This window comes from Octopus bimaculoides, chromosome 28, assembly GCF_001194135.2.
Source record: "Octopus bimaculoides isolate UCB-OBI-ISO-001 chromosome 28, ASM119413v2, whole genome shotgun sequence".
In the NCBI taxonomy this organism is placed as follows: domain Eukaryota; kingdom Metazoa; phylum Mollusca; class Cephalopoda; order Octopoda; family Octopodidae; genus Octopus; species Octopus bimaculoides.
Genome location: NC_069008.1, coordinates 7,702,824 through 7,718,559, shown reverse-complemented (window position 1 = coordinate 7,718,559; position 15,736 = coordinate 7,702,824). Strand labels below are relative to the sequence as shown.

General features: G+C 38.4%; 1 protein-coding gene across 1 annotated transcript; it reads right to left on the bottom strand.

The window, feature by feature from the left end:
• Nucleotides 1-4,807: 4,807 nt before the first annotated feature.
• Nucleotides 4,808-12,540, bottom strand: LOC106879263 (zinc finger protein OZF). Its single transcript, XM_014928763.2, has one exon. The coding sequence runs from the start codon at nt 12,201-12,203 to the stop codon at nt 10,671-10,673; it is 1,533 nt and encodes a 510-aa protein (XP_014784249.1). The 5' UTR covers nt 12,204-12,540; the 3' UTR covers nt 4,808-10,670.
• Between the last annotated feature and the right edge of the window lie 3,196 nt (nt 12,541-15,736).

Below are 15,736 nucleotides of genomic sequence, written 5' to 3'. Positions count from 1 at the left end.
TACTTGGATATTTATTTAGTTATTAATTGCAGTTTAAACCTTAAACAAATAACCAGTATTTAGAACTGTATTTTCATTCATAAATGTGTGCACAGTGGAGGCATGTGGCTTAGTTGTTTGGGTGTTGGATTCATGACTAAGATTGTGGTTTTGATTCCTGGACCAGGGAGACACATTGTGTTCTTGAGCAAAACACTTCATTTCACGTTGCTTCAGTCCACTTAGCTGGAAAAATGAGTTTAGCTTGGAGTGGGATGAGCTCCACTAGGCTTTCTCACCCTAGATACTCTGCATGACTGTAGCACCCCAGCAACCCCAAAGGGGTTAAGGGACCTGTCAGTTAATAACAGAAATCAACCAAGCATTGAATAACCCACCTAACCTTTGATGGTGGCACTACTTCTGGGGGAAAAGATTCATTCAAGAACCGATATCAAAACCATGTTGCCAGCTTTAATAAAATCAACTAGAGGCACTCGACATTGATGGCTGATTTTGTGTGGCAACTTCAAGACAAAAGGATTGTATTTGTTCTGGTTCTTCACATGCTGAGTTCAAATCCTTCCATTTCCTACTTAGGAGGTAGACCTAATCCATCACCCAAATTAACAACACAATGTAATACCTTTGGTGCCATTATTAGCAGAGTCTACTCTGTTGCAAGCATTCAGACCAGGTTTCTGTTTTGAGGATATCTCCCACCAGCCTCAGAGGCCTTGTAAAGGCTCATGGGAACTGATTTCCCCTGAACTGAAGGATAAAAAATTTCAAAGTAAACCACTTTATTCTCACATAGTTATTGCTATATTTGAGGTGGTATCAAAAGGTTCCTGGACTAGTTACGTTTAATGAAAAATAGCTTATTTACCAATGTTTTAACCTCATCTCCTTCAAAATAGTCACCTTGCACAGCAATACACCAGTCCCAGCATTCCTGTCACTTTTAGAACCCAGCCTGGAAGTTGTTTTCTGTAAGCAAGTCAAGGACCTGCTGCAAACACTGAGCAAGGGCTTTCTCCAGGTCAACAAGTGCTAAGTACAGTGGCTTACTTTTAGCTAAACGCTTCTACAGCAATTGTTTCATAATAAAGAGAGCATTTGTAGTACTTTTCTCTGGCATAAAACTGAACTGTATCACTCTCTGACTCAGTGGTTAGTGTTGAGGCTCAATCATGAGGTCGTGAGTTTGATTCCTGGGCTGGGCTATGTGTTGTGTCCTTGAGCCAGACACTTTATTTCATGTTGCTCCAGTTCACTCAGCTGTAGAAATGATTTGTGATGTCACTGGTGCCAAGCTGTATCAGCCTTTGCCTTACCCTTGGATAATATCAGTGGCTTAGAGAGGGGAGGCTGGTATACATGGGCGACTGCTGGTTTTCCATAAAACAACCTTGCCCAGACTTGTGCCTTGGAGGGGAACTTTCTTGGTGTAATCCTATGGGCATTCATGACTCAAGTGGGTCTTTACCCTTTACCCTTTTCTGTAAATTTCCTGACCCAGTCCAGCAATTTGATGCCTTTGTAATTTCCTTTTCCTAAGGCATCTTATACCTTTGTGGCAGTTGACTATGATGCTGTCATTGGGTATAGCACCTTCCTGTACAACCTGATTTGCTGCATGGGTAACTAAGCCGTATCCTACTCTCTTAGATATTTTAAGCATTTCAGTGGTAATTGCTGATGGACCAAGGGCTTTTCCTGGCTTCATTCATCATACTGCTGTCATCTAGGATGGCTGGCCCTTCTTTGGGAAGAGTCTCTACCACTTGTCCATTCTCCACATTTAAAATCTCACAGTAGCACTTTCATGTTTCATTCTTTCCATTATCATTAGTACATCATCTGTCCATAAGCCACATCAGCAATCTGGAACAGTTCATACCCCTGGTACTCATGCAGTAGAGCATTGTTGAACCTTTTGCTTTCTGTGTTTTCTCATTGTAAATAAACTGACACTTAGCTTCTCTGATATAAATCTCTTCTATCACCAATCTTTCCATGCTAGTTTCTTTACTTTTATGACTTGGTCTACTTTTCTGTTCCACCATCATGTCCCCTTTGATCTGGCTGGAACTTTGGTCTGTAGTCCTGTAAAAATTAAAAGTTGTCCTCTCTGTTATACATGCCTGTCTCCTCTTAATCAGCTGCTTCAATTATGACTTCTCTAAATCATTGTCTGTTCAATAGATCTTTGAGCTTCCATATCTTCCTTTTCCATACTGATTTGTGTCTCTAAATTTTTCTAGCTCTGAGTCTAATGTCACTATGCTATGCTGGGTTGTACATTATTCACAGGAAAAGCCTTGACAATACAACCACCAGTCTATCTTATACCTGGTAAGAATGTAGTCAATTTGGCATGTGTGTCCACCAGATCAGGTAGTTGGCTGAATTCTTGGAATTAATATTACAGATCATGAAGTCTTTTGCATCACAAAACTCCAAGATCCTTGTTCTTTCTTCATTTCTAAGACCAAAGCCACAGCTTCCATATTCACATAGAATCTATTGGGGTTGCTGTCCAGCCTGTCTGTTGAAGTCACCAGCCATGAAAATAAGATCAATGTCATTAAGGTAACCTGCAAAAGGACTTTTAATCCTTTTGTTAATCTACATGTGCAGAGCAATGTTGTTGTCATATTTTCCATGACCACTCTAAACTTAATAGATCTTTTCTGTTTGGCTGCCAATTTTCAAGCTCTTCAATTGATTTCATATTTGGTGTAATGACATAGTTTTATATGCTACTCAATGCCAATCAATAGATAGTTATTAACTTTGGCTAAAATTACCCAAAATTTTCAGTCATAAGCCACAGACACATTTATGCCTGTTTCCATAGTAACAAGCTAAACTTGAGAACTCTTTTGTCTGCAAGATATATTTTAAGCGAAATGTACCCATCTACTGCTTGTACCTTGGGCGAGAGATATACTAAAAATAACAACCAAATAGGCCTTAAATCATACACCACCTAATTTTTTGTGGGGATTTTTGCATAATTGTATGAATTCCTGAGTGTAGAATACAAATTTGCAAAACTTTTCTGAAAATTCAAAAAACTAGTAAAGTTATGAGGGGTTATGTATAAAGTAGAAATTGATTTAGTTAGTTTCATATTAAAATACGTTGTGCACAAAATGACAGCTTCCAAATCCTGTTTTCTGACTGAATGAAAATTATCAAACTTTAAACCTCTATAACTTTTCTTACAAACCTTTCTGGAAAAAGTGAAATATTTCCTGAGATTCAGCTTGGAAAATTACATCAATACACCAAATTTTTAAAATTTTCAATAAACTTTGAAATTTCCACAGATGCAGCCAGACGGAAAAGATCCGGCTTAATTAACCTGCAGCACACTTTGAATACCTCAATTACTTTATCTGCCCATTTTCAATGCAAAAGCATTCCAATTACCCACCACACCATCATTATTGCCTGTCTAGAAGAAATTATATTTTTGGTGATAGGAAGGGCATGAAACCATGCCAAAGCAGATAGTGGCTGTGTGGTAAGTAGCTTGCTTACCAACCACATGGTTCTGGGTTCATTCCCACTGCGTGCACCTTGGGCAAGTGTCTTCTACTATAGCCTCGGGCTGACCAAAGCCTTGTGAGTGGATTTGGTAGATGGAAACTGAAAGAAGCCTGTCGTATATATATATATATATATATATATATATATATATATATATATATATATATATATATATAAATGTATGTGTGTGTCTGTGTTTGTCCCCCCAACATTGCTTGACAACCGATGCTGATGTGTTTACGTCCCCGTAACTTAGTGGTTCGGCAAAAGAGACTGATAGAGTAAGTACTAGGCTTACAAAGAATAAGTCCTGGGGTCGATTTGCTCAGCTAAAGGAGGTGCTCCAGCATGGCCACAGTCAAATGACTGAAACAAGTAAAAGAGTAGATCCAGACACAGTCTTCTGGTTTGCCAGCTCCTGTGAAACTCTCCAGCCCAAACCAGTATGGAAAACAGATGTTAGTTGGTGATGATGATGATGATGTTGATCTTAACTTGTGGGAAGTCTGGATGAGGCTCCCCTGCATGCTCTCTGTTCTAGTAATTCAACAATTCCTCCAGACTCACCTTTCATTGTGACTACAATAGTAGACTGTTCTAAATTTGCTGACTTGAAAGGAAAGCCAAGGGGGCAGGTAGGGGACAGCTTTCAGCATCTGAAAGGTTTGTGCAAAGGTTTGCTTGCAGACAGGGGGTTCTCATCATCATCATCATCATTGTTTAACATCCGCTTTCCATGCTAGCATGGGTTGGACGACTTGACTGAGGACTGGTGAAACTGGATGGCAACACCAGGCTCCAATCTGATTTGGCAGAGTTTGAAATATTTTCTTTTGAAGTTTGGATATTTATTTTTGATATAATAGCAGTACAATGATGTTGGCATGATATCATATATCTCGTATATTTACTCTTAATGCAAATAAATCAATAGTTTGTTTCCTTAATTCTGGAAATATGTTAGAAGAAATGTATATTCTTTTACTTCTTTCAGTCATTAGACTGCGGCCATGTTGGAGCACTGCCTTAATTAGGGTTTTAGTTGAAGAAATCGCCCCCAGGACTTATTATCTGTAAACGTAGTACTTATTCTATCAGTTTCTTTTGCCTAAAGACTAAAACCTTGTGAGTGGATTTGGTAGAGGGAAACTGAAAGAAGCCTGTCATATATATATATATATATATATGTATATGTGTGTGTCTATGTTTGTTTCCCTCACACCGCTTTCACTTGGCAACCAATGCTGGTGTGTTTATATTCCTGTAACTTAGTGGTTCACTAAAAGAGACCAATAGAATAAGTACTAGGCTTACAAAAAGAATAGGTCTTGGAGTTGATTTCTTCAACTAAAACCCTTTCAGGCAGTGCTCCAGCATGGCTGCAGTCAAATGACTGAAGCAATTAAAAGAATAGATTACATTCATCATCAACATTGTCTAGAGGATTGTGTGAACAGCTGCCAAAATATGCGAAGCTAATAAATTAAATTGATGCCTGTCTCTAGAAGTGTTGTCTACTCATAGCAGGGAAAGAAGGAAGAATTTAGAAATAATAAATCCACTCACAAAGCTTTAGTCTGCCTGAGGATATAGTAAAAGACACTTGCCCAAGGTGCCACATAATAGAACTGAAACCAGAACCATGCGGTTGGGAAGCAAGCCTCTTACCACACAGCCATACCTGCACCTATATTAAATTCATTAAAAAATACTCAACAAAATCACATTTATTACTCCACATGGTAGACATTTTGAATGATTTTTTTTCCTTCTGACAGTATGTTTTCTTGTTTTATTGACCTTACTTTAGGGAAGAATGAAGTCTGTAAAGCATAAATTCAACTGAAAAGAATGATTTCCCACTCTGTATGAGGTATTTAACCCTTTAGCATTCGGATTATTCTGTCAAATGTATTGACCTCAGTACTTGTTTTATTGGTCTCTTTTGTTGAACTGCTAGGTTTCAGGGACATAAACACACCAACACCAGTTGTCAAGTTGTGGTGGTGGTGGTGGCATGTCAAACACAAACACACAATGGGCTTCTTTCAGTTTCCATCTATCAAATCTACTCACAAGGCTTTGGTTAACCTGAAGCTATAGTAGAAGACACTTACCCAAGGTGCCACGCAGTGGGACAGAACCTGGAACCATGTGGTTGAGAAGCAAACTTCTTACGACACAGCCAGTGTAATATTCAAAAATAATTCATGTAATCACAACCGAACATGAAAATATTTGTTCCATTCTCAAGTGATTAAAAATGAAATTCCAATTTCCTGCTCTTAAGTGTAGATATGCACTATATTTCTTTGAAATGTTTTCAAAGCTTGTCAGTGGATGAGACAAGTTGTTCATTGCATTTGTAGATATTTTGAAAATTACCTTTCGTATAAAACCAACTTTTCCTACAAACATTATAATAAAATTTGTAGCAATTCAGTTTTACTATTTGAAACATTTCAATACCTTACTTGCAGCTTAATTTGTCATGTTGTTTATTCTAGATATAAATAAATTATCACAAATGTAGGATTTATAATACAGTAAGTATATGTCTACCTATCCATCTATCCCTCTCTCTCTCTGCCTGCCTGCCTATCTGTCTGTCTATCTATCTTGTCTATCAAACTCTCAAAAAACCATCAGACTTTTTAGACTTTTGAAAATTTGAAGAAAATCTGGGATTTTCAGATGAAGATTTCCAAGAAACTCCTCATTGTTCACATAATCTGTTAAAACCTTTCACACTACCTCAGCTTCATGTCATCTTTTAATATTTCATTTTGTCATCTTTCTACATTTTTCATTGTTCAATTCTGTCATCTTGCGTTCTTAGCTTTTGGTTTCCCCATTGCAAATTGCTAACTTCTCAAGTATCACTTCCATCTACCTGTTCATTCCTCCTAACTTAGCTTTACTTCTCTTAGCGTAGCACCCCTTGTCACCATCCTACTAATGGTGTTACCCTGTTATCTCTCTGTACTAGACCACAACTATGTCGCTTGAGATACACCAATACCTTATAATACAGTGTGGAGGCACAATGTCTCAGTGGTTAGGGCAGCGGACTCTCAGTCATAGGATTGCGGTTTCGATTCCCAGACCGGGCGTTGTGAGTGTTTATTGAGCGAAAACACCAAAAAGCTCCACGAGGCTCCGGCAGGGGATGGTGGCAAACCCTGCTGTACTCTTTCACCACGACTTTCTCTCAGTCTTACTTCCTGTTTCTGTTGTGCCTGTAATTCAAAGGGTTAGCCTTGTCACTCTGTGTCACACTGAATATCCCCGAGAACTACGTTAAGGGTACACGTGTCTGTTGAGTGCTCAGCCACTTGCACGTTAATTTCACGAGCAGGCTGTTCCATTGATCGGATCAACTAGAACCCTTGACGTCGTAAGCAACGAAGTGCCAATACCAGTACCTTATAATACAGTAAGTATCAATGATTGGGAAATATTTTCTTTTGACTGACTCTTATTTCATTACTTATCAACTGTCTACATCACATGTTCACTATATAACCACCATCTTTGTCATGTACAAAGTTATCCTACTGCATGATAACTTCTTATTTCTAGTATTTCATTGTCAAAATAAATAAGCTCAGTTAGATCTAATCCCTGTAAATATTAAGAATATTCAGTGATGAGAACAGAACTCAAGATTTAGTGATTTAAAGTTCAGACTCTTTTACTTGTTTCAGTCATTTGCCTGCAGCCATGGAGCACTGCCTTAAAGGGTTTTTTAGTCAAAGAGATTGACCCTCAGGACTTATTCTATCAGTCTCTTTTGCTGAACTGCTAAGTTATAAGGACATAAACACACCAACGTCAGTTGTCAAGCTATGGTGGGGTGGGATGGGACAAAAACAGACATGTACACACACGCATAAATACATGTACACATATATATATATACAATGGGATTCTTTCAGTGTCTGTCTACCAAATCCACACACAAGGTTGGCCCAAAGCTATAGTAAAAGATACTTGCTCAAGGCGCCATGCAGTGGGACTGAACCCAGAACAAAGTGGACGGGAAGCAAGCTTCTTACCACACAGCCACGCCTGCACCTATGACAACAAATATACTGCTTGACACTATACCTGCTGGCATGGGTGTTTGACATGTCCAACCCATACCAGCAAGGAGAATGGATATTAAAACGATGATAATTTACAAATTATACTGCCCACATGACATTTGCCATCATGTCATGTATTATACACCCATAGTGCATTGGTGACACTGTAACAAAAGTCTTCCTGGTTAAGTCCGGACTCTCCAACTGCCTTTCCACTCATGTCCTACCAGCTTAAGATATTGTCCAGCCACACATTCTTTGCCTGCCTCTTAATCTACTGCCCTCTACACATGCAGTAATTTGTCCAATGGTCCTTGTAAGACCAGGTGATGTTTTGTGTTCATGAGCAAAAACACTTCACATTGTTCTAATCCACTCAGCTGAAGAAATGTTTAACGTCCACTTTCCATGCTAGCATGGGTTGGACGATTTGACTGAGGACTGGTGCAACCAGATGGCTACACCAGGCTCCAATGTGGTTATATAAAATAAAGTGTTAGGAGGTGGTAAAAACACTATTTTTATTTTCTGTGAGAACATTTTATTGTTGTATATTTTTTCATTAAATGACTTTTGCCATTGCTACGGTTACTGTTCGATTACAAATATGAATACTTAACAGAATTTTTGAGAAAATGATTTATGACAGATATCAGAGCTTTTCTCTTGTGTAAATGCATTTATATCTTAAGCTATTTGCCTCAAATATCACAGTGATATGGCTTCTTTCCTATATGAATGCATTTGTGTCTTAATGTATTTCTCTCAAATATTATAAAGATATGGTTTCTCACCTGTATGAATGTGTCTATAGTTAACGTCGCATCATCATAACATTCATTGCCTGTTACCATGGATTGGACAGTGTGACCAGAGCTGGTAAGCCAGGGGAGCTACACCAGACACCAGTCTCATTTGGCATGGTCTCTACAGATGGACGCCCTTCCTAACACCAACTACTTTACAGAGTATGTTGGATGCATTTACATGGTATCGTTATGGGTGCTTTACACAACCAGAAGGATCGGTGTTAACACGTCTGGTGCAGGATATGGATCTTCTTGAGTACCACCAGGTATCTTGGTCCTTTGTCATCTCACCTGAAATGTTCAGCTTCCTGAGGTCGTTCTTCAGTAATTCATCCCATCTTTCATGTGTTCCATCTACTTTGAAAGATCGGTACTTCTTTATGGAGCTGTAAGCAGCCATCTGCATCATATGACCAAACCAGCTCAGTCTTCTCTCTAACACACAACAACCAATTCCTCTTATGCCTAACTTCTCTCAGAACACTGGCACTCTGTTGAACATGTGCACTTACATTATACATGTAGCAGAACATACTAGCCTTATTCCTTTCTAACCTTCACATATCCTCTGCATCTCACTACCATTCAGAATTGCTGTCCATATACACGATTCATACAGTCTTCCTTTCACTCAGAGAAACCTTTTGTGGCCAACAGCTCTCCATCCTATTTTTATTCTAGTTACATCCTCCTCCCACTACTAATTTGGTCCCCTAGGTAGCAGAAATTATCTACCACCTCAAATGAGCCACCAGGGCATTTGCGAGAATTAATTTCTTGAATCATCTGAAGTTTTTAAGGATACGTGCATCTTCCACATACGAAAACTATCTTCTCTGATAACCTTCCAATTAACCTGCTGCTACTCTTGTCCATAGCTTGCACTGGGTACACTGTATGGAGTTCCTGCCCACATTTTCCCTACAAATTGAACAAAGCCACCTACCTGAGTGGGGCAGGGTTCTGTCAGTTTTCTTGCTTACAAGGATTTTAGTGTTTGCTAAGTTAACCTTAAGGTCCTTAGATTCCAAGTTTTGCTTCCACATCTGGAATTTTTTGTCGAGCTCTGATATGGAATCCGCTAAGAGGGTAAGATCATTAGCATATAGTAGTTCCCAGGGGTTGCCAGTCTTGAATTTTTCTGTTATGGCCTAGAGGACAATGATGAAAATGAGGGGATTAAGGACTAAGCCTTGATGAATGCCTACCTGTACACCAAATTCTTCACTGTACTCGTTAACTCTCACCTTACTGACAGCGTCTTTGTACAACTTTCACCAACCACTTGTCTATCCCTAGCCTCCTCAGAGCCCACAATATTACACAATAGGGCACTCTATTTAAAGGCGCCTTTCTCTAGGTCAACAAATGCCAGGCATAAGTACTTCTCTTGCAGTTGCCTATGAAAATAGCATCGCTAGTGCTTCTTCTCCAGACAAAGCTGAATTGCATATTTTCTAGCCCAATTCTGCTCCTAATTAATTGAGCTATAACTCTCTAATTTTCATCACCTGATCCATGAGTTTGATGACTCTATATCTACTTCTATCTAAAAACATCACCCTTAACCTTGTAGCAGCTAACAATTATGCTGCTACACTAATCGCTAGGTATTACATCTTCTTGAATGACCCAATTAACTATGAGGGTGACCAGCCTGTATCCAACCTTAGTGGATATTTTGAGCATCCAAGCTGTGATTCTGAATCACAGTTTTTATGCTTTTAATTGCCTTACCTACCATACTGCTGTCCACTAGGATAGCTGGTCCCTCTGTTGGACTAATGTGAGGGAGACTCCCTTTATCCCAACAGTCTTGCATAGAAACTTCTACATGCCTTTCTTGTCCACATCATTGAGTGCAAGCATACCGTTATCCATCCGCACATACTTCTCTGACAATATCTCCGATTTTCACTTACACAGTTTGGCAATCTGGAACACTTCAAGCTTCTCATCATCACACTGTAGGATTTTGGTGGCAAACTTCTTTTCTGCTTCTACGCATAGCTAGACAGGCCTGACGTCTAATCTCTCTTTTAGCCTTCTGATAAGATTCTTTGCCACCACCCCATCTTTTCTCTTTTATGGCCCTGTTAACATCACTGCTCTACTACCATGTCACCCTTGGTACTGAGAATCATTTACTACTGATAGGGTTTCTCTTCTCTCTGAACATGTGTTTAGTAAAGAAATTGCTTTCCGAGAATGATTTATGACTGACATCGCAATATTATGGCATTTCTCCTGTATGAATGCGTCTGTGTTTATTGAAGGTACTTCTATAGGAAAATGGTCTACCGCAGATATCACACGGATATGGCTTCTCTCCTGTATGAGAGCGTCTGTGTCTAGTTAATTGACCGCTTTCAATGAAAGATTTACCACAGATATCACAATGATATGGCTTCGCTCCTGTATGAGTGCGTTTGTGAGCAGTTAAGCGGCTACTTGTATGGAAAGATTTACCACAGGTATCACAGTGATATGGTTTCTCTCCTGTATGAATGCGTTTGTGAACAGTTAAGTCACCATTTGCAGAGAATGATTTACCACAGATATCACAATGAAATGGTTTATCTCCTGTGTGAACACGTTTGTGTTTAGTTAAGAGTTCATTTTGAGAAAATGATTTACCACAGATATCACAGTGATATGGCTTTTCTCCTGTATGAATGTATTTGTGTCTAGTTAAAGCATGATTTTGAGACAATGATTTACCACAAATATCACAATGATATGGTTTTTCACCTGTATGAAAACGTTTGTGAGTAGTTAAGCCATGACTTTGAGTAAACGATTTCCCACAGATATCGCAACTATATGGTTTCTCTCCTGTATGAGTGCGTATGTGTTTAGTTAAGGGAGAAGATTCAGAAAATGATTTACCACAGATGTGACAGTGGTATGGTTTTTCACCTGTATGAATACGTTTGTGAGTAGTTAACCTATGATTTTGAGTAAACGATTTCCCACAGATATCGCAACTATATGGTTTCTCTCCTGTATGAGTGCGTATGTGTTTAGTTAAGTGAGAAGATTCAGAAAATGATTTACCACAGATGTGACAGTGGTATGGTTTTTCACCTGTATGAATACGTTTGTGAGTACTTAAGCTATGATTTCGAGAGAACGATTTACCACAGATATCACAGTGATATGGTTTTTCTCCTGTATGAGTGCGTATGTGTTTAGTTAAGGGTTCAGTATAAGAGAACGATTTACCACAGATATTACAATGGTATGGCTTCTCTCCTGTATGAGCACATTTGTGTTTAGTTAAGTGACTGCCATCCGAGAATGACTTATCACTGATGTTACAATGATATGGTTTCTCTCCAGTATGAGTACGTTTGTGTTTAGTTAAGGAACCAGCTTGGGAGAATGATTTACCACAAATATTACAGTGATATGGTTTCTCTCCTGTGTGAGTGCGTGAGTGATAAGTTAAGCACCCGAGTTGAGGGAATGATTTACCACAGACAATACACACATATGGTTTCTCTCCTGTATGAGTGCGTTTGTGAGTAGTTAAGGTAATTTTCTGACAGAATGATTTACCACAGAGATTACAGTGATGTGACTTGTCTCTTTCATGAATACATGTGTGAGCAGTGAGGATATCTTTCTGAGAGAATGACTTTTTACAGATATCACAGTGGTATGATGTTTGTTCCATATCAATTGCTCTCTCATCTCTAGACTCAATCCTTTCAGACTCTGCTTCACATTTAATGTTATCCTCACACAATTCATTTTCTATCATTTTCTTTCTTTTTAGTTTAAAATGGTTATTCCTAACAAATATTTCTTCTGCTATATTTTCATCAGTTATGAGCTCAGTCAATATTTCCAGAAGTTGCAAATTTCTTTGAAATCTCAAATTTTCTTAAAGTTTAAAATCATGTTGTGCACATTCTACACGGTGAAGAAGAGACATTTTGCAAAATGTCTCAGTGAGAGGAAATATTTCACAGTAATTCCATTATAAATTTATATAAACAGGGTTATATCTTTTCTGTGTAACATTTTCCTGTAATCTTCATAAATGACCAATAAATCCCAGGTGAAAATATTCTTTGATGCCAATGTCATCTGGTATTTATTCTGAAATAACAAAGGAACAGTATAAACTAAAAAGGATACTTAAAAATTGGAGACTTTTACATTTCTATATGAGTGCTTTTTACATGGCACCAGCACACGCAAGGTCACCATGCCAAAAACTGACCTCACCTATGCTGGTACCATGTAAAAAGTGCTGCAGTGTGATTGGTGTTAGGAAGGGCATCCAGCAGTAAAAACCATGCCAAAACAGACACTGGGGTCTGGTGCAGTCTTCTGCCTAGCCAGCTCCTGTCAAACCACCCATCCCATGCCAGCATGGAAAGCGGATGTTAAATGATGATGATGATTCACAACAGATATAAACCTGGACAATTAAATTTTACTTTTAATTTCTTAAAATTACATCATGGAAATTTTTGTGAGCTTTACATATTTACAGACGACTGTTGCAAATTCACATTGTATAACATTATATAAAGTGAAGCTACAGTAGTGTAGCACTGAAAGACTACCACATCAACTTCTGTGGTAGCAGTGACCCACACATTGGAGAATCCAGTGCAGCACACCAATGAAACTGTGGGCAAAACAAATTGAGGAAGACTTGAAGTCATGCCTCGACATCAAGCAGATGGATCAGAAAGTGTGGAATAACATCATCACCAGAGTTTATCATCCAGTGGGCACCCACAGCAGCATACTGATTGAGATGAAGGCCTCCCCATCCAGCCAGGGATTTTACTACTTTATGACTACTACTACTACAGAAGCATAATATAACACTCTTCTTTCTCTAGAAATGCCATTCATTGTTGCTTGGTTGCTGTTTAGCCCAAGGTCATCTTTGCAAAGACATTCCAACTATGATAATTCAACCTTTTCCCCTGGCATTGTGTATCAAGGTGTACACTGTCTGGCATCAGTTTCGTGCCTTGCACTAACTTCATTTCCTTACAATTTTCTTAAGAATATATATTTTTTTATTGAAATTTTCTAAGGTGCAGTTTATGATCATGTTGTAATTTTTTTTTTTTTTTTTTTTTTTTTTTGCAGGGTTCCAGGTCATCCCTGAAAATTGCAAAATTTCCTTATGTTAACAACAACAACAATAAAAATACACTTCAAAAGTAATCGTTTATGAAATGCATTACTAATAAACATTAATCCTCTTTACTGAAATTGGATTTTCATTGATCAGCTAAGGTCATGTGATTAGAAATATGGCATCAAAGAGGAAGGGGAACATCTGGAAATATATGTGCTGCTGAATAGATAGAAATGGTATTCATTGAAATAGATGTACTTAACTATACACTAACATGCAACATTACCTTTAAACAATGAAATGACATGATAGTTACAGCAGTTGGATCATTCAATGATGTCTAAGAAACAGAGATTTCTTCCTTCATGATGACATGTGACATTTATTGGAATATTATATGCATATAATTTGCAGATTTTACTGTGTTTAATGGCACCTGTACCCAGCGTCGCCTTTCTGGCACTTGTGCCCGTGGCATGTGTAAGGACTTTCGAGCGAGATCGTTGCCAGTGCCCCTGGACTGGCTCTTGTGCAGGTGGCACGTAAAATACACCATTTTGAGCGTGGCCGTTGCCAGTACCGCCTGACTGGCCTTTGTGCAGGTGACATGTAAAAGCACCCACTACACTCTCGGAGTAGTTGGCATTAGGAAGGGCATCCAGCTGTAGAAACTCTGCCAGATCAGATTAGAGCCTGATGTAGCCATCTGGTTTCACCAGTCTTCAGTCAAATCGTCCAACCCATGCTAGCATGGAAAGCGGACGTTAAACGATGATGATGATGAAGAGTGACCTGGGCCTCCTTTTGTATTTTCTCCATAACAAGCAAAAAAACATCTCAGCTTCTTACAGTTAAATTATTTATGTACAAAATCAGCTAGTGTGTATATAAAGATCCTGAAGTGTTTGGTGAAAATGAATATCTGGACTCAGCTAGAAAAAGTGCCTCGGAATCACTTGTCTATTCAACAAAAACATTTCCATTCCCAAATTCTGTAGACCTGTGTTATTCATTACAAACACTGCTACTGTTAGTTACCTTCTGGAGTCTTGCTGACTCATAAGGGCCAGTTTCCAAGTTTCCATGGCATATAAATTCCCCACCTGGAAGGGATGCTGGTCCTTCGCAGGGTAACTCATTTTTGCCAGCTGAGTGGATTGGAACAATGTGAAATGAAGCATTCTGCTCAAGAGCACATGTCGCCCTGTCCACGAATTAAAACCACAATCTTACAACCATAAGTCCAACACCCTAACCACTAAGCCACATGCATCCACACTGCTTCAGTTGCTAATTGCTAATTTGATTAATTATTCTGCAGATAAGTAGATATAATAGTTTCAAGCTGTGGTAGTTGTCAACTTTCTATTTACCAAAAATTCTTCAGATTCCATATATTCTTAACCCATAAAGCGCTTGGATTTACACTTACATAGCAGGGACTGCTGAGCACATTTTATGAAAATGAGACTACCATGCACACATAAAAAAAAACAAAAAATAGTTAAAATAACTTCTTAGTATATAATGGTGGCAAGTTTTACATCATCTGAAAAGTCATTAGATGAACTATTAGTCCTCTTGCATTCTGTGGGGTATCAGAGCATTTGAGTGACATTAGACCCCAACAAACGCCCATAAATTAAATGCATCTATCTGGGCCTCGATCGTGGTCCATCATGCTTTATGTGTTAACAACAAAAATTACTATCTTGGCAAAAAAAAAAAAAAAAAAACTTCAATTTTTTACTTTTATTTCTCCAAATCTTGAAAGTGGCTTTCAAAATTTCAATTTTAAAAAAATTTGTCCCTCCAGTGATGTTGGCTTTTTGAATACCCATACATGCCCTGACATCAACCTTAACAGGCAATCAATGAATTTGGGTTTCCGAGAAATAAAAGTATTTGTTCAACAAGTTCTGTATAAAATTTTTATTTCTTTAATGGTTATTTTTTGCAGCAGAACAGTGAACATGGTTGCACACACACACACACACACACACACACATTGTCTTTCATGTGTATGTATGTGTATCTATGCATGTGTGAGTGAGTGTGTACCAGTGTGTGTTGGCAGAAAATTTTGATCCTTTCATCCACATGATTTTCTGTGTGGAATCAAGGAATCATTGGAAAATTTTTTTTTTACATTGAATGAATTCTGGTGACCTCCTAATATGCTACAA

What these genes read in the sequence shown, in the direction of transcription:
- LOC106879263 (XM_014928763.2), bottom strand. Translation starts at nt 12,203, where the DNA reads ATGATAGAAAATGAATTGTGTGAGGATAACATTAAATGTGAAGCAGAG.